The sequence below is a fragment of the Toxorhynchites rutilus genome, chromosome 1 (assembly GCF_029784135.1).
Source record: "Toxorhynchites rutilus septentrionalis strain SRP chromosome 1, ASM2978413v1, whole genome shotgun sequence".
NCBI classification, from domain to species: Eukaryota; Metazoa; Arthropoda; class Insecta; order Diptera; family Culicidae; genus Toxorhynchites; species Toxorhynchites rutilus.
In genome coordinates this window covers 72,233,558-72,254,448 of record NC_073744.1, presented here as the reverse complement: position 1 = coordinate 72,254,448, position 20,891 = coordinate 72,233,558, and the positions used below count along the sequence as shown (strand labels likewise).

Sequence of the window (20,891 nt, the reverse complement as noted above, 5' to 3'; positions counted from 1 at the left end):
ATCACTATTTTGTATAGCTCAAGCATGGCAGTTGCATTAATGAAATACATTGAGTCAGGAAAATGAACGGTTTATGTATGTTTTTCTATTTTTGTTGTCACTTTCGATTTATACCTACGTTCGATTGTTTTTAGACCTAAGTCTGGGTGTTCAAACGACCAGTCTAGCTATGCCATGAAATGCTTGAGCTTGGGTAGACTGTAAATTTCGTAGTTGCTCTCCGTGATTGACCTGAACCAATGAAATTACACAAAGAACACACCAAACGGTGTTTGGGAGTAGCAACCCGTTCTCATTGTGCAAGTTTCGATGGTTCGAGCTTTAAATAGTCAATAACGACGCTAACCACGTCCTCACAGTAACCAGGGGAAAGGAAGGAATGTTCGCGAACCCGAGTTCGATAAATTTTACTTTCGCCCCATTTTGATTTTGTTGAAAACTTTTTGGTAGACAACAACAATCTACTTTTATATTCCAACGTAAACAACACTTCATATCGCGTCAACTGAATCACTGAAAGCTTGTAAATAATATCGCACAGCCCTAGTTGTCATGTGGAAACGAGGGGTTACTCTAAGGTATCAAATGAATAGAATTTTTGACGTAGGACTACATCTTTCATTTCTATGCCGGGGTGTAAAATCAAAGTTTCGAAAACGAAAGCGTTACGCCGGAGACCGAGATTTTGAGTGTTAATAGCTCTTAAACAACTGAACGAAATGGTATGATAAACACTTCATTCGAAAGATAAAATGTCTACGCGTTCTATACTTGTTACTTTCTGATCCAAAAACTTGTTTCAAAAGTCTTAAATTTGCTTTCAAAACAGGCTATTGAAATCACCAATCGGTATATAAGCGAGCGCCGCTCGGAAATCCACTCAGTTCTAATTGAACAGCGATTGGAGCATGTTGTCGCTGTTGTGGTGAAGCTCTTCATTTATCATAAGCGCGGATGAACGGTGTCACCAAGAGCCTGTTTGTGCACCTTAGGCCAGAAGAGAATCCATCAGGAGGAGAGTGATGCCACAAACGGTTCCCCGGGAAGGTCTCGAAGCAGCCGCTACACACACACACACACACACACATACACGCGCGGAATTCTTTCCGTTTGGATGCCATTCAGCATCGAGAAAGATCCGGGAAATATTCTGCCAGTTCCTCTAGGAATTTAAAAATACATTCATGTGAAAGAGTTTATTTTAATGTTTTCTATCCATGTAACAATGTGACCAAATATGTTTCAATCAAGTGCTATTAACAGGTGGTTATCGAGTTAGCATAAACCACTGGTGGCTTCCAGTATCGAGGAAAATGTGGAAATATCTAATCGTTACTGAATATAATCTGTCAGTTCCTCTGGGAATTTAAAAATACATTCATGTGAAAGAGTTTATTTTAATGTTTTCTATCCATGTAACACTGTGACCAAATACATTTGGTTTTGTGATTTTTCAATCAATCGCAATTAACAGGATAGCTTCTGAAGATTATTCTTCCCCATCAGTATGATATTTCCGTATCCAATATTGTATGCGCCCGCAATCGATTATTGCTCAGTCGCCGAAAGTTCCGAGCTCAGAGAGTTAATTCCCCTCTAGTTTGCCTTCCAAATTGCCATCGTAAACCACGCCTACTCTCGATTCAATCGCGCACAAAAAGCATACTTAAGCGATATTCTGGTGGTGAGACGCATTCATTTTTCGTGAGGACATCGACAAGACAACATCGTTGCTGAGGGTGCTGGACGGCGAAGGATCGAGATCTGCCCTGAAACGCAAGCAGTTTGTTTGAAACTGTGAGGAGCACAGAGAAGCCGATCCTTCAGGAGAAGAGAAGGTGACCATCGAAGCAGCCGCTGCACACATACATACACGCACGGAATTCTTTCCGTTTGGATGCCGTTCAGCATCGAAAAAGATCCGGAAAATAATCTGCCAGTTCCTCTGGGAATTTAAAAATACATTCATGTGAAAGAGTTTATTTGAATGTTTTCTATCCATGTAACACTGTGACCAAATATTTTGCAATCAAGTGCTATTAACAGATGGTTATCGAGTTAGCATAAACCACTGGTGGGCTTCCAGTATCGAGGAAAATGTGGAAATATCCTATCGTTACTGAAAATAATCTGTCAGTTCCTCTGGAAATTTAAAATTACATTCATGCGAAAGAGTTTATTTTAATGTTTTCTATCCATGTAACACTGTGACCAAATACATTTGGTTTTGTGATTTTTCAATCAATCGCAATTAACAGGATAGCTTCTGAAGATTATTCTTCCCCATCAGTAGGATATTTCCGTATCCAATATTGGATGCATAAAACCTTGTGCCTCCAACGTAACGCTCTCGTTTTCGAAGTTCTCCAAATAGACAAATGATCTCTAAATCAACGATAGTCCTACGTCACCCTTAAGTCACCCATAGATATAACCCACTTCCTGTTTTTAATGGGGGTTGGCTTTTATTTTTGTCGCATATTTGCACACTTCAAAGAAATCATGTGCTCCCGTGGGTGAGTGATTAGTGTCACACCTAACATGCCGGGGGTTCGGGTTCGATTCCCGTTCTGATCGGGGGAATTTTTCGTCAAAGAAATTTTCTCCGACTTGCACTGTGGTCACGCGTATTCTAGAGCTTGTCAGCCAGAATGCATTCAAGGCGAGTTATTTGGCATAGAAATTTCAAGTAAGGACGCAAATAATACTACATTGAGACAGCGGCGTTCCTATAGGAACGTTAGTCCGAAGAGAAGACAGAAGTTACGTAAGGAAATGAACAAAAATGGCAAAACTTGTTAATTAAAGGGTGTGTCACATCAAATTGCATCACGGAAAAAACGCTGTAGAAATTTAATTTTTAGGAATTATATCTTCAGCTTTGGTTTTATAATCAGATAAGAGTGTATAGATCACGTTGGCCATGCTTCACTGTCAATTTTTCGTAAATTTGGAAAAATGTCGTCGAACGAAAAAGAGCGTCGTGAATTAATCCTGCGCACTCATTTCGAGAATCCGAAGTTGTCACATCGGGACATCGGTAAGATGCTGGGAATCGTCCAATCCACGGTCAGCAGAGTACTAAAACGATACTTCGAGAACCTTACCATCGACCGGAAGGTGAAGAACGCCAAAAATGGATGCTCCGTCAGTGAAAAAGATCTCAAGCGCGTAGTTAAGCAGTTTAGACGTGATCCGAGAAGTTCGGTCCGGGATGTCGCCAATAAGCTGAATTTGTCAAGTTCATTCGTCCAGCGGACCAAGCAGCGGGAGGTCCTGCGTACATACAAGGTTCAGAAGGCTCCTAACCGCGACGAAAGGCAAAACATGGTGGGGAAGACGCGAGCCCGGAAGCTGTACACCGAAATGCTGACGAAGCCGCATTGCCTGGTAATGGACGACGAAACCTACGTCAAAGCGGACTTTCGTCAGCTGCCGGGCCTGTTGTTCTTCTCCGCAGAGGACAAATTCAGCGTTCCGGAGGAGATTCGCAAGCAGAAACTATCCAAGTTTGCCAAAAAGTACATGGTGTGGCAAGCGATCTGCTCTTGCGGAAAGCGGAGCGCCCCCTTCGTGATGACCGACACGGTAAACGGGCAGGTTTACCTTAAGTAGTGCCTACAGAAGCGCTTACTACCACTATTGAAGCAGCACAAGGGCCCGACCATCTTCTGGCCGGATCTCGCTTCGTGCCACTATTCAAACGACGTGTTGGAGTGGTACGAAGCCAACGGGGTCACCTTCGTGCCAAAGGAAATGAACCCGCCCAACGCGCCGGAGCTTCGCCCAATAGAGAAATATTGGGCGATTATGAAGCAGGTCCTCCGGATAAACCCAAAAGTTGTCAAATCGAAACGGACTTCAAGAGAAAATGGATTTCTGTTCAAAAAAAAAAATACAACCTGACGTTGTACAGAACCTTATGGACGGGGTAAAGAGGAAGGTGCAAGCATACGGGCTTGGGCTCGAAGTATGAATAAAAAGAAAATGCCAAAATTTGTTTAATAGTTTTTATTTTACTGTCTAAAATTTTCAAAAGGAACGGTCTACTGGGCGAATTTCTACAGCGTTTTTTCTGTGATGCAATTTGATGTGACACACCCTTTACATGAAAGGGTACAGGTAAACTTCGATATAACGTACATTTCACTTTCAAAATTGTACGTTGTATCGAATTGTACGTTATATCGAAGCATAATAAAGTACTCACAAACGTAGTCTATAAGACATTATTGTGTTGCTGTTTTAGTAAAAGTTAATGAATAACTTCAATCAGAAGACGAAGCCAACCTTTCTCATGATGTTTCCCTTCGTACTGTTGATTAAAGCTTGATTCATTTAGAATCCAGAATCAAAAAACCAGCTGTATTTCGGGATAGATTGAAAGTACAAAACTTGTTTTAGCATCACTATACAGATAATTTATTGTTCTATCAGAAAAAAAATATTGAAAAAAATTTTCCTTTACACTTTGGAAATATGTACGTTATATCGAGTGACGTTATATCGAGGGTACGTTATAACGAGGGTACGTTATATCGAAGTTTCCCTGTATTAGTAAATATGCATTTCTATGGAATTACGATAGTAGTATTTGATGGAACAGTTCAGAAATTGTGAAAAGGTTTCAGATATGCAAGAGTTTTTTATGCTTATTTATAGAGATCAACAGTGCTCATAATTTGTGGTGATCATTCAATATAAATAATCGAAACATCAACGTTCTGTACATTTCTATTGATTTATATTTTATGCAGGATTGAATTGAATTGTATTGAATTGAATTAATTGAAATATAATATGAAATACTAATTTTCTGTATTATTTTCTTACTACTGTTACATCTTTCTCCACCCAAAAGGACAGAACGCCCTTCACACGACGTAGCGGATGTGCTCTTGTCGCTGAAGCACGCAGTTCTCAAGCAAAGTCCGGACCCGCCGCAGGTTCAAGCGCCATCGCCCAGTTTCGCTCCACCGCAAGCATCCCTCTCGTACACCGTACACCCCCACCAGATGCTCCTTTCGCCGGTAAGCCATCACAGTCACAACTCGCACTACAGCCAAGCTCAATCTCAGAGTGGATCGTATCCCTCGAACTATTACGAAACGTCTTGTGCACAACATTCAACGCCAATCTATCCGAGCATGAGTGTGAACGTTAGTATGAACATGACAATGCATGGTTACGGAGCGGAAGGAACGATGCCAATGCAGTGCTCACAGATGCAATGGGGACCGCAGGCTCCATCGTCCTCGGTCAACGTGTTGTATCCTCCATTGCTGAGCCCGGTTCCATACCCAACAGGTGCTACATACTCGTTCACGGCAGATTTTAGGCCACAAAATCAAGCGCAGAACATATCGCCAATACTGGAATCATCAAAGAGTTCCAGTCTGCAGTCACACCATCAAAAATCGTGCTATCAACCCAATGTCGATTATTCGCCACCAAAGAGCCCACAGGAATTCGAACAAACCGATTTCCAACTAAAAATGAAAGCGAAGAAAACTCTGGGAATAAACTTTGAAGAGGAAGACGGAAGTGGCAGCGATGGCCAAAACGGTGACAACAAACCAAACCTTTGTCGTCTATGTGGCAAAACGTACGCCAGACCGAGCACGCTAAAAACACATTTGCGAACACATTCCGGGGAACGGCCATACCGCTGTTCAGACTGTAGCAAAAGTTTTAGTCAGGCTGCAAATCTAGCCGCACACATTCGAACCCACACGGGACAGAAGCCTTTCCGATGTCCCATATGCGATAGGCGTTTTTCACAGAGTTCTAGCGTCACAACCCACATGCGCACTCATTCCGGGGAACGTCCATACCGTTGTAGAGCTTGCAAAAAGGCATTCAGTGATAGTTCAACGCTTACCAAACATCTGCGAATTCATAGCGGCGAAAAGCCGTACCAGTGTAAACTGTGCTTGCTAAGGTGAGGAATTACAACTATCATAGCTTATCATTATCTATATACATAAAAATCCAAAACGGCTCGGCCGATTTTGATGTAATTATGCACAAAAAACTTGGTAGGCATGAAAATAGGTTGTAAACTATAGGGGAAAGTAGGTAAAGACGGACACTGCGGGTAAGATGGACACTTTTAATATTTCATTAACTAAATTTTTTTGAAATATTTTAGTTATGCAAATACTTTCAATAAAGTGTATCAATACTTTCGAGACACACTGTTGATTTCCAGCGAGCGAACTGTCAAGCTTGTAAACAAAACAAAAATTATCTTCGCGGGTGCACCATTCGATGTAATTTTTACTCCGTAGAAAATAGCGGAAAGTTCGTGATTTTTTGTTTGTTACGTGTTCCTCCAACGGGTAAGTGTTTATTTAGTCCATCATTAACTATCCTGTGATAAATCAGAGGTTTTTCAACGCTTATAGGAAAAGCTACGGTCATTCGAAAAAAAGCTGCCAGTTCGGGCAAGACGGACACATTAAGGTAAGGGACGGACACAAGCGCAAGAGTAACCGGCAGTCATGGACCGCTCAGCAGTTGAAACAAGCCATTAAGGCTGTAAAAAGTGGATCGCCGGTGAAGACAGCAGCTAGAAGCTACGCCACCTCACAAGTCCAACTGTATCAACTCGGCTAGGACCTCTTGATTCCGTATTCAATTCTCAACAAGAAGAGGAGCTGGTACAACATCTGTTGGATTTGGAAAAGAGGTTCTATGGAATAACGATGACTAATGTTCGAAAGCTTGCTTTTGAGCTGGCCGAAAAAAATGGATTGCCACACCCGTTCAACAAGTCTACCAAGATGGCTGGAAAAGCTTGGCTAAGCAATTTTCTGAAACGAAATCCCAAATTGTCGTTCCGTAAACCTGAAGCTACCTCTGCCGCCCGAGCCAGAGGCTTCAATTAGCCAGCAGTATCTGCGTTTTACGATTTGCTGGAAGAAGCGCTGAAAGATCCCAAATTGACGCCAGATCGCCGATGAGACTAGTGTTTGTACCGTTAGTATTTGTTTTGGCAATGTAGTTAGTTTAAAAATCAGTTTAATTTTTTATTCATACTTTCTTACAGGTTCCTCCGAAGAAGTCTAAGGTAGCGGCATTGAAAGGCAAAAAACAGGTTGGTGGTATTACATCTGCGGAACGCGGAGAAACAGCTACGGCAGTAATGTGCATGTCCGCAACCGGACAGCACCTTCCGCCGTTCTTCATTTTTCTTCGCATGCGGATGCACGAAGCTTTGAAAAAAAGGGGCATCACGTGGAAGCAAATTTGCCTGTAATGCATCGGGTTACATGACGGTCGAAATATTCAATGAGTGGTTCGATCACTTTTTGGAGCATGTAAAACCTTCTGAGGACAGTCCTGCCTTGCTCATAATTGATGGCCACTCGTCGCACACGAAGAACCTAGCTTTTACCAAGAAAGCTAGAGCTAACTTTGTTGAGGTTCTAGTTTTACCACCTCACACTAGCAACAAACTTCAACCGCTTGATGTATCCTTTATGGCACCTTTCAAGACGTACTACGCACAGGAAGTAGAGCGTTTCCTACAGCAGAATCCAGGTAAAGTCGTCAGCCAATATGACGTTGCCGAGCTCATGAAACCTGCATTCATCAAGGCGGCTACTACGGAAATTGCTGAGAATGGGTTCGAAAAAACCGGAATTTGGCCATTTGATCGCAATATTTTTTCCGATGATGACTTTGCCCCGGCCACGGTGACTGATCAACCCGATCCTGAGATTCTTCGTGAAGAAGAGACGTTTCGATTGCATCTTGAAGGTGCGCCTAGTCAATCGACCGTAAATCGCATTTCCTGTGAGGATAAAGAAGCTCAAGTGCTTCCCGAAGACATAAAGGACATCATGGCTGATTTCGCTGAACCGGACAGCATCTCAACGGCCAATAACCCGGTGTTTGAAATATCTCCGTCGATCATACTTCCGTTGCTGAAAATGGTCACCCCGAGAGTCACGAAGAGAAAACGCCAAGCAGAAAAGGCAGCTGACATAACGTCTGCTCAATACGCTGACACTTTGAAGAAGGCGAAAGCATCGAAAGACATTAAATCCATAAAAAAAAGAACAAAAACAACGCTCTTCGAAGAAGCCAAAGCAAAACAAGGGCAAAGGGGACACCTCATCTGATAATCTATGCTAGAAATGCGAAAGCCAGTTTTCTGATTCAAATTTCGGGACAAGTTGGACAATATGTATACAATGCCTTTCATGGTTCCACGCTGAATGCTTTACTTCTGCTGCAACTATTTGTCAGAACTGCTCTTGATTCTTCTTTTCTTCTTGTTTTTTTATCCCCACTGAAAATTGAATTAATTTAAATACTGAAATGAACTTAAACCATCGATGAATTGTTTTTAATGCTTTATAAATAAACTTTCGTTTTGAAATATTTTTAAGTGTATCATTAAACTTTACAAATGAATTATCGTCTTCCTAGGAGGTCATTTAAAATATGCGTGGACAGGTTGTTGGCTATTTCAGATCCTTTTCCTTCCTTTGCGAGGACAATGGCCCGCCAAAATCCAGAAATTTTTGCATGGAGTGTATGTATTTGACCTCTTCTGTCGTTCCCTTCCAAGGATGAAACTGTCCACGAACAACATGAGTAGCCTTTCGAATCGTAGCGTAATTCAAGAACACTCCCCAATGCTAAAAACACTAAAATATGTACAAAAACTACAACTTTTCCGTAAGTGTCCATCTTTCCCACCTTAGTGTCCGTCTTACCCATTCCAGATGTCCGTCTTCCCGACCATGTGAAGAAATAGTATTTCGATGCATTTTTTTCAATGACCCAGAATACATCAATGTTGGAATAGATTTACTAGTATCAACGGTAATTATGATAGAAAAGGACCTGAAGTTTCAATTTGTACAACTGCGATCATGAAAGCTATATATGTGTAAAAATTGAGATTACACCTTAGGGTGTACGTCTTTACGGATTATTTCACCCTTTTACCACCCAAATTTTCACCCTTTTGCCACCATCTACAATCGTGATTTTAGTATTTTTGTATAAACAATATCCAAATTATTTTGTTCATTTTTCAAACTGTTCGTATTCATTCACGTTGTTCAATGACAAATAGCGCTTCGTTCGCTATATCAAACTTCCTTCCGAACATGCGTAAACAACATCAATTCGCCTAAAGTCGAGCGCATTGTCGACGAGCTGGGAATGTTACTGAATGAGCACGATGCATAATTGAATTCTTTAAATTACATATGCTCGGATTGCAAAATGACAATCACGTTATTATCCTCAATCCTGATAAAACATTAACTGGAGAGCATGTGTGCAGATCCAATGCGCATGTTGTTGAAGACGTTGCTGGAATCATAGTAGGCGCCTGAACAGCGACGCGAGAAATTGTGATTCGAAGATAAAACAATAATATGGAGTTTATCGGCGACAAACCCTGTTCATACGAAGCTCTTCACCATCTTCTTCAAAGGCTCTAACGTTCATCTTATCAACGTAGTATTACTCGCGTCATTTTTAACGCTCCTATACTCGCGCGAATAGAATAGTTTTATTCACCCACCTCATTGATGCTCGGTCTGTCAGACCTATAGGCGAGTATAGGAAGGTTAATAATACTTAGTTGAGATTTTTATGCTCAGCAACATGTCTAGAATATATTCTGAGCTTCAGAATATATGTGACCACAGTGCAAGTCAGAAGAAAATTCCTTGGCGAAAAACCCCCCAGCCGTTCTGCCTCCATTCATTATGAACATTATTTCTTATTTTGAATTAATATGTATGAACATGCAGTTAGAGGAGACGAAACAAACAAGAGAGTTGATAGAGTTTGATGATTTTTTATGTGTATCGCATGATGATTCGACGCACCAGGACACTGTCACCCCTATTCTGTATTTCGATCGATTCTAAATAGTTCGAACGACTTGCTTAAATTCCATTCTGTATTCCGTTCGAGTTGTTTTTGCATTTCGTTCGTTCGTGCTTCTCTTCCAACATTAAATGGGCAAAACGTTCGAAATAGGGAGTGCAAAATTATGACTCGAGCGAATTATCACTTTCGAACGAAATGGAAATCCGTCGGAATACAGAATAGGGCTGTGTAATTCTACGATGTCGTGAGCAGTGCCAACAATTCATGGTCGTCATGCATGTAAAGTTAAAGAGTGAACGGCTGCGATTCCTACAACACAATAAGCAGGAGCAGCGTGATGGGGAATATATTCACTATTATTTACGCTATCATGAGCAATGCCGACACAGTCTGTGCTGATGCCAGAACAAAACGCAATACACATGACGATACAGCACGGTGTTCTAAGGTGTTCAATGTGCTTTATTACAACATCACACGTATTCGGTCTTACACGTTGCTGAATGTATTCGGTTGGATGGTAAACGTACGGATTATCTCCTACGCACATTTTTAGTTTGGTTAGTGGAAAAAATACGCTCGAGGAAATCGATAATGTAATTTTTACGACTCCTGATTCGTATTCTGACCCGTATACTAACCCATATTCTGAAATCCGATCGAGTCAAAATTACCCGTGCGGATCGCAATTTTGCATTCTAATCAAGTTCAATAGAGTTGTGCAAATGTGGCAACCTTGCCACGCTTTTATGACAAAAATCAAAAATGAAAATAAGCACTCCCGTATGTGTCCTATGTTATAGAGTAACACATTCACTGCAAGTGGGGGATGGTTTGGAACGAAAATTGTGTATGATAATTATATTGCATTATGGATAATGGATAATAAATTTTTCGTTAAAGAAATTCCCTCCGACTTGCACTGTACACGGGTATTCTAGAGTAAATTAGAGCACTCCATTCTTTTGTATGGCACAGATACCATCCCCAAATATTCGTTTGATCTCCATTAAGTGCGATTTACATACAACATCCACGTCACGTTCCTTTACGTCAGTTATTCTACCATGCAATTCATATGAAAACATTCACATACACCGGCAACGTAACGACCCGTCAGCATACGTTCAACGAAAACGACCGGCAGGATTTGTAGAAAAGAATAATTGACGGAGACGGACGGCTCGTTGGGTTTTTGTCTGGGCTTTGTGTCTCGGCCTTTGTTTTGTTTTTGGCTGCATTTTCTATGCCAACATATTTCCCAGTTTCAAATTTCTCAGTCAAAATCAATTCACGACTAGCTGAGAAAAACAGTCTATATATTATTATTGTTAAAAAAAGGGTCGGGACTACAGGTTTTAAGCATTTAAATAATATAGTTCAATGATTTTCACTGAATTTTTCTAAATTTAGGACTGATTCTAGGCATGCTGATTTGACAGAGGGCATTGTAATTCAAAATTGTTGTAGATGGCGACACCATGAATAAAATTAAATAAATCATTCGTTTGACATTTGACGTGACGGTGCTGGCGCAAGCATTGACTGCATGTGTGAATTGATGGAGACGATGACGGAACGTAGACGTTCTTTTCCGTAACATTCTATGTAAATCGCACATTAAAGAATGAACCGTCATTATACTCGAGTTCGGAAATTGACATGAAATGCTTTTTTTTTTCCCAAAATATATTTTTTATTAAGGCACATGTGGCGTTAGCCTGACGGGGCCGGGAGTCCAATATTTTGACAATTTTTGTCTTACAACTATGTTAGTAATATGTAACCGATTACTCGTGGTTGGCTCGAGGTTAGTATTACAAGTGTTCTCATAATTGGTATGTTGCAGTCTTCGATGCTCTGTAAGTGTGCCCGACACGGGCTAGTTCCTATTGGGATGCAGCTGACCATTAATCAGCAACGCTCCCTAGTCTGTACCCCATATCTAGCGTGGTGTGTCTTTCTCGACTCGAGGAATCCAGGATAGAATGGTCACTAGCCGGCGCAATCATCAGCTCGTGTAGAGTTGTCATGAGCGGTACAACCTTTGGCTCTTGTTGAATGATCAGTGGACTGCACAACCTTCGGCCCGTGCATCTGTAAAGAGTGTGTGTATGTATTGCCGCGACTAAGTAAAAGTTTATCGATCGGATAGGAGGGATATGAAACGAGGACACAACGAAGGAAACATCATTAAACGTTGACATCGGCGTTTCTGAGGAACAGGTACAGATGAAGCAGAAGATCAGGATCCCGGCTACCTAAGATATCCCGGACGGGGATATCCGATTGTCTGCCTTTTGCTCTCAGTGCTCTAGAGAGCTGAGAGCGAGCAGCATGGAACCGGATACACGACCAGACAACATGCTCGATGTCGTGGTAGCCATCGCCACAATCACAAAGATTGTTTGCTGCGAGCCCAATGCGATAGAGATGCGCGTTTATTCATTATAGGCAATTTGCCTTTCAAAAAGTGTGCCTTCTGAAGCGCCCACCTTAGCTAGCGAGTCCGCTTTCTCATTCCCCGGAATCGAGCAATGAGAGGGAACCCATGCTAAGGTAATCTTGAATAATTTTTCGACCAAAACACTCAATAGATGTCTTATTCTTGTTAGGAAATAAGATGAGCGTTTATCAACTTTCATTGAGCGGATTGCCTCTATTGAGCTGAGACTGTCTGAAAAAATAAAATAATGGTCGATGGGCAGTGTTTCAATGATCCCTAGAGCATAGTATATCGCACCCATTTCTGCGACATACACGGAACAAGGATCTTTGAGTTTGAAAGAGGCACTGGAATTTTCATTGAAGATGCCGAAGCCAGTGGACCCGTTTATGTATGAACCGTCAGTAAAGAACATTTTATCAGATCCAACTTTCCCATATTTTTCCGAAAATATCGACGGAATAACATTGGAGCGTAGGTGATCTGGTATTCCATGGATTTTTTGTCGCATGGACAGATCAAAAATGACAGAGGAATTGCAAAAGTATGGGAAGCAAACTTGGTTGGAGATGCCTGGTGAAGGGTGCACGTCGTGGGTAAGGTACTCATGGTATAAAGACATAAAACTTGACTGAGGAGTCAGTTGGAGTAGATTTTCGAAGTTATCAATCACCAATGGATTCATGATCTTACAACGGATGAGAAATCTGTAGGATAATTCTGTGAACCGAAGAGTAAGCGGGGGTACTCCTGCCAAAACTTCGAGACTCATCGTATGTGTCGAATGCAAACACCCCATGGCTATACGCAAGCAACGATATTGTATCCTCTCCAGCTTGAGAATATGAATCCTGGCAGCTGATCGGAAGAAAAAACTGCCATATTCTAACACTGACAATATCGTTGTTTTGTACAACTGAATGAGGTCTCCTGGATGAAATGCTTGATTGCACTGATAATTCGCAACGATATAGCGGTGCAACGTTTTTCATCTTAATCAAACACAAAAGTCATGAGCGTTTCGCGTTTGTTTATCGAATAACAAAAAAATGACACTGCGCATTTCCGGCAGTATAAACATCAAACATTCATACATTACATTCATTCAATTTTATCGATCAAATTCGATTAATTTTATGAATCGTTAGAACATTCAAACACACCTTCGATATATTAGTTATTTTTTATTTAAGAACCAAAATATTCTCTAGAAAAAAATAATATGGCAGAAAATCGCCAGTCAGCCAGTTTCTTTATAAAATTCTATAATTACAGATTTTCTCAGTCCGGCAATCTGAATCGTCACATGCGCGTACATGGAACGAATGGACAAGCTCTCATTGCATGACAGCAAAAACAAACGCAGCAATCGCCTCCTCATCCTCCTGGAGTGTTCGCTCATCCCCACGGCCAGTCTCAGAATACTCTTCAACATTATAGTCGCACATCGTCAACGTTGATGGCTGCATCTGCGCCTTCTTCTGTGGCAGCCGCACCTGGTGGAACTTTATCTAACGCAGTGAATGCTTCACACTATGCGAATGGCATACCGTTTTCTAGCGGACCAAACAGTGTCAACAATTCGTACAACGGCTTCAACTTCAAACCATTCCCACCGACGCCGCATCATCATCAGCTTTCGTACTTCGAAGAATATCATCACTATCAACAACAGCGCAACAAATACGATGATATTAGTTTGTTTAGAAACAACTTTGTAAATATATTTTAAGCAGATCTTTCGCGTATCAATCATCACATCATAGTCTCAGCAATTTCTGTATTCCAACTGATTGTTATGTGTCAGGCAGAACTACCCGTTAACTCTAGTCAACTTACAACCTAAGAAGGCAAAGGAGGCCTCGTGTATAAGACAATGAAGCAGACGATGACTGGCAGAAATTGGTTTATCAAGGTGAAAAAAGAATTCTGCAGACGGTAGTTATTGTCGGTATGTTAAAATAAAGGTGTATGAGGTATGAAACAATTTGTGTGTGAATCTGACCAACTTTACTGAAATAAAAATACAATTATAATAATTGATGTTTTTATGTTTTGGCAAAAGAATCTATAACTATTACATAACTCAAATATGCAGTGGTTTAGCGAAATAAATTGATTACCTGCATGAGATAAAAAAAGAAAAAGAAATTCATTGAAATTATCCATATTGTCATATTGTTCTCAAATTTCAACATGTCCGAAACAGCATCCAGAGTGCTCGTTCTCCACTTTAAAAAAAACCTTACGATTGGAACTATGGTGAAAAATCCGGGGCTTGTTCTTGTGGAATTTGTTGTGTACTCTGAATACAATTGCTTTGAGCTTGCCACATCATCTGGGGCAATTGGGGCGCGGCATCTGTGGATTAAAAAAGGGTTAAATAATTAAGGTTAAATAGTAAATTGTATTTCGAGCAATAAAAAGTAACTATCTACTTCTACATCACAAAACAATATACACTACTGGTGGAAATATCTATAACGCCACTACTGTAGTTGTGATTCTGACGTAGGACTACGTCTAACCGGAAGATATTGGTAAGGTAAAATGGAAATCTAGGCACTGAACATGTAGGAAAAATAAAAGGTTTCGCACGCTTTTAAGTCGAGCATTTCTTAATAGATCGCAAGGATGTTCACATCAATTGATGGGAAATATTTCTACGCATCTATCACAACGAATAACGTTTTATTTTTATCGAAATAGAAAAAATGAATATTTGTGAAATGTCAGGCATTGTCCAAACACGCTATGTGCCTCGGTTTTTGGTCCTCGGTGATTGGTCCAATTTGTGCTATACAAGTTGCTCCAACCGAAAGGAGTAACTAAAGTAACAGCGGAATATAATTTAGATACAAAGATTGTAAGCCCCTCCACTTGTGATTCCACCGCCAGTAGAATAAAATAAATTTGGTTGTTGCTTTCCGAAAACATCATTAATTCTCTAACCGCGAAACAGAGCTGATGTGCTAAGACCATCATTCTAGCACAGCCATACTCAATATGGAGCCCGCATGCCGCTTGCGGCCCACCGGGCTCTTCTTGTTGGATCACCTGGCCTGTTATCATTTTGTATGTGTAACAATCTCGAAAACTTAAGAAATCATTTAGGAAACATCATATGAGAATAATGGAGTTTGACATATTACACATTTACACATTAGTTAGTTGTCTAATTAAAAGGTATTAATAGATTCAATGTCTATTAAATATACTTGATCCGATCATTAGAGCCAATCCTGTCAATAATGATAAATAAATAAAAATGAAAATATCGATATGAAAATATGAATATGAAATCATTACTTACTTCTTGACATAAGACTACGTCTATCAAGTATGATACCAAATCAGAATACTTGTTTTCTATGGAATAGTTTTACCGTTGAAAGTTATTTTAGCTATGAATGAATTTTGATGGTTTGCATTTCAATGGAATCGGAATTTTTTTATTTTTTTCCAGTAATTGATACATTACGGTTCCCTAACCAATAAATGATTCAAATTAAGGAAAATTTTAAGAAAAATCACAACAATCTATAAATATGAGTACATGTTTGATTTGTCGATGCATTTCGTTGGCTGTCAGTGAATGTTCTCTAAATATTGTGCTTGTCCTGCCCAACCTCAGTTTTTACTTTGCTACTGTGTTGAACTTTTTATTTTCGCCACAGAATACATCTTCAAAATATGCAAGAAGCAAGCATAGTGTAGAGCGGAATCAAAGTGGAAGAGAAATATTAAATAGGACGTACGTCGTCGGTTTTCATACCGTGGAGATTGTACGAATTGTTGATTTTATGCGTTATGCGTTATCAAATTATTAATTTTTAATTTAATTTATTAATTTTTGGCTGAAGAGAGCTTGTGTGAATTTAGGAATGTGTTTGGATTTATTGGTGTAATGATGTTGTTTTGAATTATAGAGGCTTTAAGCTTTCTTAGTTCATTCGCTTCTAACCTTGAAAAATACCAATTTCAAAAACCCAAATTTACAACCCGGTCCTGAGAAATAATATTAAGAAAGCATTGCTGCCGTCTGGTCGCTAACTGGATGACTGATAAATCGTGAAGGACTGATTCGTGATTTTTTCAATCGATTATTCAATTTTTGCGATTTCAATTATTGTTTCCAAGTTAAAGGGTGTGTCACATCAAATTGCATCACGGAAAAAACGCTGTAGAAATTTAATTTTTAGGAATTATATCTTCAGCTTTCGCTTATAATCAGATAAGAGTGTATAGATCACGTTGGCCATGCTTCACTGTCAATTTTTCGTAAATTTGGAAAAATGTCGTCGAACGAAAAAGAGCGTCATGAATTAATCCTGCGCACTCATTTCGAGAATCCGGAGTTGTCACATCGGGACATCGGTAAGATGCTGGGAATCGTCCAATCCACGGTCAGCAGAGTACTAAAACGATACTTCGAGAACCTAACCATCGACCGGAAGGTGAAGAACGGCAAAAATGGATGCTCCGTCAGTGAAAAAGATCACAAGCGCGTAGTTAAGCAGTTTAGACGTGATCCGAGAAATTCGGTCCGGGATGTCGCCAATAAGCTGAATTTGTCAAGTTCATTCGTCCAGCGGACCAAGCAGCGGGAGGGCCTGCGTACATACAAGGTTCAGAAGGCTCCTAACCGCGACGAAAGGCAAAACATGGTGGGGAAGACGCGAGCCCGGAAGCTGTACACCGAAATGCTGACGAAGCCGCATTGCCTGGTAATGGACAACGAAACCTACGTCAAAGCGGTCTTTCGTCAGCTGCCGGGCCTGTTGTTCTTCTCCGCAGAGGACAAATTCAGCGTTCCGGAGGAGATTCGCAAGCAGAAACTATCCAAGTTTGCCAAAAATTACATATACTTGGCAAGCGATCTGCTCTTGCGGAAAGCGGAGCGCCCCCTTCGTGATGACCGGCACGGTAAACGGGCAGGTTTACCTTAAGGAGTGCCTACAGAAGCGCTTACTACCACTATTGAAGCAGCACGAGGGCCCGACCATCTTCTGGCCGGATCTCGCTTCGTGCCACTATTCAAAGGACGTGTTGGAATGGTACGAAGCCAACGGGGTCACCTTCGTGCCAAAGGAAATGAACCCACCCAACGCGCCGGAGCTTCGCCCAATAGAGAAATATTGGGCGATTATGAAGTAGGCCCTCCGGAAGAACCCAAAAGTTGTCAAATCGGAGGCGGACTTCAAGAGAAAATGGATTTCTGTTCAAAAAAAACTACAACCTGACGTTGTACAGAACCTTATGGACGGGGTAAAGAGGAAGGTGCGAGCATACGGGCCTGGGCTCGAAGTATGAATAAAAAGGAAATGCCAAAAGTTGTTTAATAGTTTTTATTTTACTGTCTAAAATTTTCAAAGGATCGGTCTACTGGGCGAATTTCTACAGCGTTTTTTCCGTGATGCAATTTGATGTGACACACCCTTCAAAAGTGACGTAATGTATTATTCAACGTTGAGTGTTCTTCAGTGAAAAACTGAAGATGAAAATCAGTTTCGATGTTATTACCTTCGCCTCCGCCGCCATCACATAATAGATTCGATTCGGATTCTCTGTTACCGTTCTGCGCCTGCTGAAATGATTCGTTCTGCGTTGGAGATGTAATTTTGCTAGGAGATACTGAAAAAATACTTTGATATTCAAGAAGTTCAGTGTTTCAGTTTCAGTGCTCTAGACAGCGAGCAATCAACAGTACATGTTGATGCTTAGAATTAATTTGACAATCTACTCAAATTGCTTTGTGAAGCGTTCGCGCTCCTCACTCAATGAAAGCATTAATTTATCAGTCCTTGTCATTGCTATCAAATATTTTTATCCAAGAGTTTCAATATTAAATTTCTTTAACTACGAAATTATTACCGGCGAGCACAAAAGTAATAATTTCGTAGTTCTCTGTTAACAGTGTGGTCGTGTCTTGAACATCGCCCGCGACACCATTACTAACACATTTTTGTAACTCCTATGAAAAAAGGTGAGTACCGCTGTTCTAGCATGTAGCGGCAGCTCTATAGAAATGGTAGAAATGACAGGAGTGGCGACAGAAGTGGCAGCGGTGGCAACGGCGGGGACAGCGGGCAAAGAGTTTGAATGTTGCTGCCGCCATACACTGAGAGCCTCCGCAAACTGCAGACTTTCCCTCGGGCGATAATTTTGGACAGTTTGGGTTAGTGCAAACACCGACCCAACTCAATCGATGAATTGTGCGCAAGCTGATTAATCTATTGGACGATGAAAAGTCTGCAGTCTGCGGGAGATTTCGAGGCCACTGCTCCACAAAATTGGACAAAATTGGTGCCTTTCAGGGCCACAAAACCGGAATGGTAACCCTGCTCGCAGTTTGCATGTATTTTAGAGATGGGCGAGCGCTCAAGAGTCGCTTATTTGAGCAGGTTCTTCAGAAAGAGCGTACGATCTGCGGTTCTTTAAAAATGATCCGTGGTTTATTTAAGACCACGGTTCATAAAAGAACCTCGTTTAAAATTCCCATCGCAATATTTATTTCTATGTTTGAGACATGCTGCGTTTTAAACGGATTTATTTAGTTTGTTTTTTTTTTGGAAATTTTGAGGGGCTACATACTTTCTCGAAACCCCATCAATATGGGTATCTGATGGAAGGACTGGACTAGTAGTAACTGTAACTGTGTTCATGAAAAATTAAAATCCAAGAGGGCGGCAATTTGGCAGACTAAATATTTTCTCAAAACTCCATTAACACGTTCGTGGTCCCTTCACCTAGATATGGGTGACACTTTCCTCGTACAAATTGAATAGGATTTTTAGAAGGAATTTGAAGGACTAGGCACCTAAATGTAACTATAGGATATGGAGAAAAATCATGCAATCATAACCATATTTATATCATGTTTATACTATACTTTTAATTAATTTACAGTACGGATGGTTTGTACTATGGTTTTTTTGCGTAACTCTTTTAATATGACTTTGGTATGTGTTATTGTTGTCAATTCGTCTTCCAGTCCCAAAAAGTCGATTTTCGGCCTAACTTTTTTTTTTGTGATAACACCAGACATTTTTGCATTTTTAAGTTATTTGGCATCGAAAAAAAATTTCGATTTTCTAAATTTCCTTTACTCCCCCCTTGGAAGATTTTCGAGGATAAAAAAATCAAAACTATGAGTGCTTTGAGGCAACCCTAAATCATGTGCGATAGAGCTGAAACTTTGCACAGATCATTTTTTTGGACCAATAAACGAAATGTACATGGTCGGTTCTTCAAATTCGATATTTTTTTTCCATACCTGCTACAATTTGAGCCAATCAAAACGTAGAATTTAGTGCGTTCAGAAAATGCTTGACATTTCATTATTATTAAATTGTTTATTTCAAGAAAAATCACATTTTATTGATTGTGATAGATGCATATAAATATACAATTGATACAAACGTCTTTGCGATCTATTAGGAAGTGCTCGAGTTATTCGAAATCATTATTTTTTTTCCTACATACTCAGTGTTTAAATTTCGTAGTCCTACGTCAAAAAAAAACAAAGTTTACTGTAATCGGGACGGTAGGACCGACGCAAAATGGGATACTGGTGGATGAACAATCTAAGCTCAGGAAACAGCATTCATGGGAAATTGGTCTCAATTGACCACTGTTTCCGAGTTTTTTTTTCGGATATACAGTACTGGCTAGAATTATAGGCAGTCGTTGCCACACTTACATTAAACGATTATTTCTGCAAGAAAGTTAATACAATTTTGAACTCTGCTACTTTTTCAACTAAAGCAATAGTCCACGTGACTATTCACTGAGCATTTCATTGAAATGCATAGATGGGTTTTAATCTATACTTTTTAAGTTTACAGAGGTCTGTTGGAGCTTGGACAAAATTATAGGCAGTAACCGTCAATTTGAATTGAACAAAGGGTGGAGGCGATCTGGCGTAGCGGTAACATCCATACCTCTCACGCTAAAGGTCACGAGTTCAATTCTCACTCCCGACATTCTTCCGAAATGGAAGGTAAAAGTGACGAACCAGCCAAATGTGTTGAAAGTCACTATAATACAGAAATAAAAAAAAAAAAAATTGAACAAAGGAAAGCTGACGTTGAAGTCTGTCAAATCCCTTATTTGTGTATTAGTGCTGACATTAGTTTTGTGTTTGGTGTGTGTTGTTGTTGGATCCATCGATCATTCAGTGTAAAGTTCGTCTTCAAAGATTCGAGATGGGTCGCAAGTTTGTTGATCCAGAAACGCGCGCGTTAGTCGCCCATCTGCTCAAAAGTGGAACCAGACCATCGGAAATTGTCAAGACGGTTCATGTATCGTATCATTTCATCAGAAATGTAAACCTCAAATTGAAAGCCGGCAAGCCTCTCAAGAATGAACCCGGTCAAGGACGCAAAAGGATGACCACCCCGGCTGATGACCGTCATTTGAAAAGACTGAGCAAGCAGAACCGAACACCATCCGGCCGTGCTTTGACCGGTGAATGGAGTCATGCAGTTGGGAAGCAAGTAAGTGCCCGAACAGTTCGACGACGGCTTAATGACAGCGGACTACATAGCTACACACAAAAACGGTGCCCTTTCCGGAATAA

At 40.5% G+C, this 20,891-nt stretch overlaps 2 protein-coding genes across 26 annotated transcripts in view; one reads left to right on the top strand and one right to left on the bottom strand.

The window, feature by feature from the left end:
- Nucleotides 1-14,349, top strand: part of LOC129762563 (protein glass) — a 38,305-nt gene extending 23,956 nt beyond the window's left edge. Inside the window, exons 5-6 of the mRNA XM_055760956.1 lie at nucleotides 4,862-5,941; nucleotides 13,586-14,349. Coding sequence (XP_055616931.1) covers nucleotides 4,862-5,941; nucleotides 13,586-13,658 — 1,153 coding nt within the window. The 3' untranslated portion in view covers nucleotides 13,659-14,349. The remainder of the gene's footprint in view (nucleotides 1-4,861; nucleotides 5,942-13,585) is intronic.
- LOC129762564 (C-terminal-binding protein) overlaps nucleotides 14,341-20,891 on the bottom strand; it is a 172,107-nt gene continuing 165,556 nt past the window's right edge. For all 25 annotated transcript variants that reach the window (XM_055760981.1, XM_055760958.1, XM_055760966.1 and 22 more), the window contains one exon: nucleotides 14,341-14,671. In XM_055760981.1, the coding sequence (XP_055616956.1) occupies nucleotides 14,568-14,671 (104 nt within the window). In that variant the 3' untranslated portion in view covers nucleotides 14,341-14,567. The remainder of the gene's footprint in view (nucleotides 14,672-20,891) is intronic.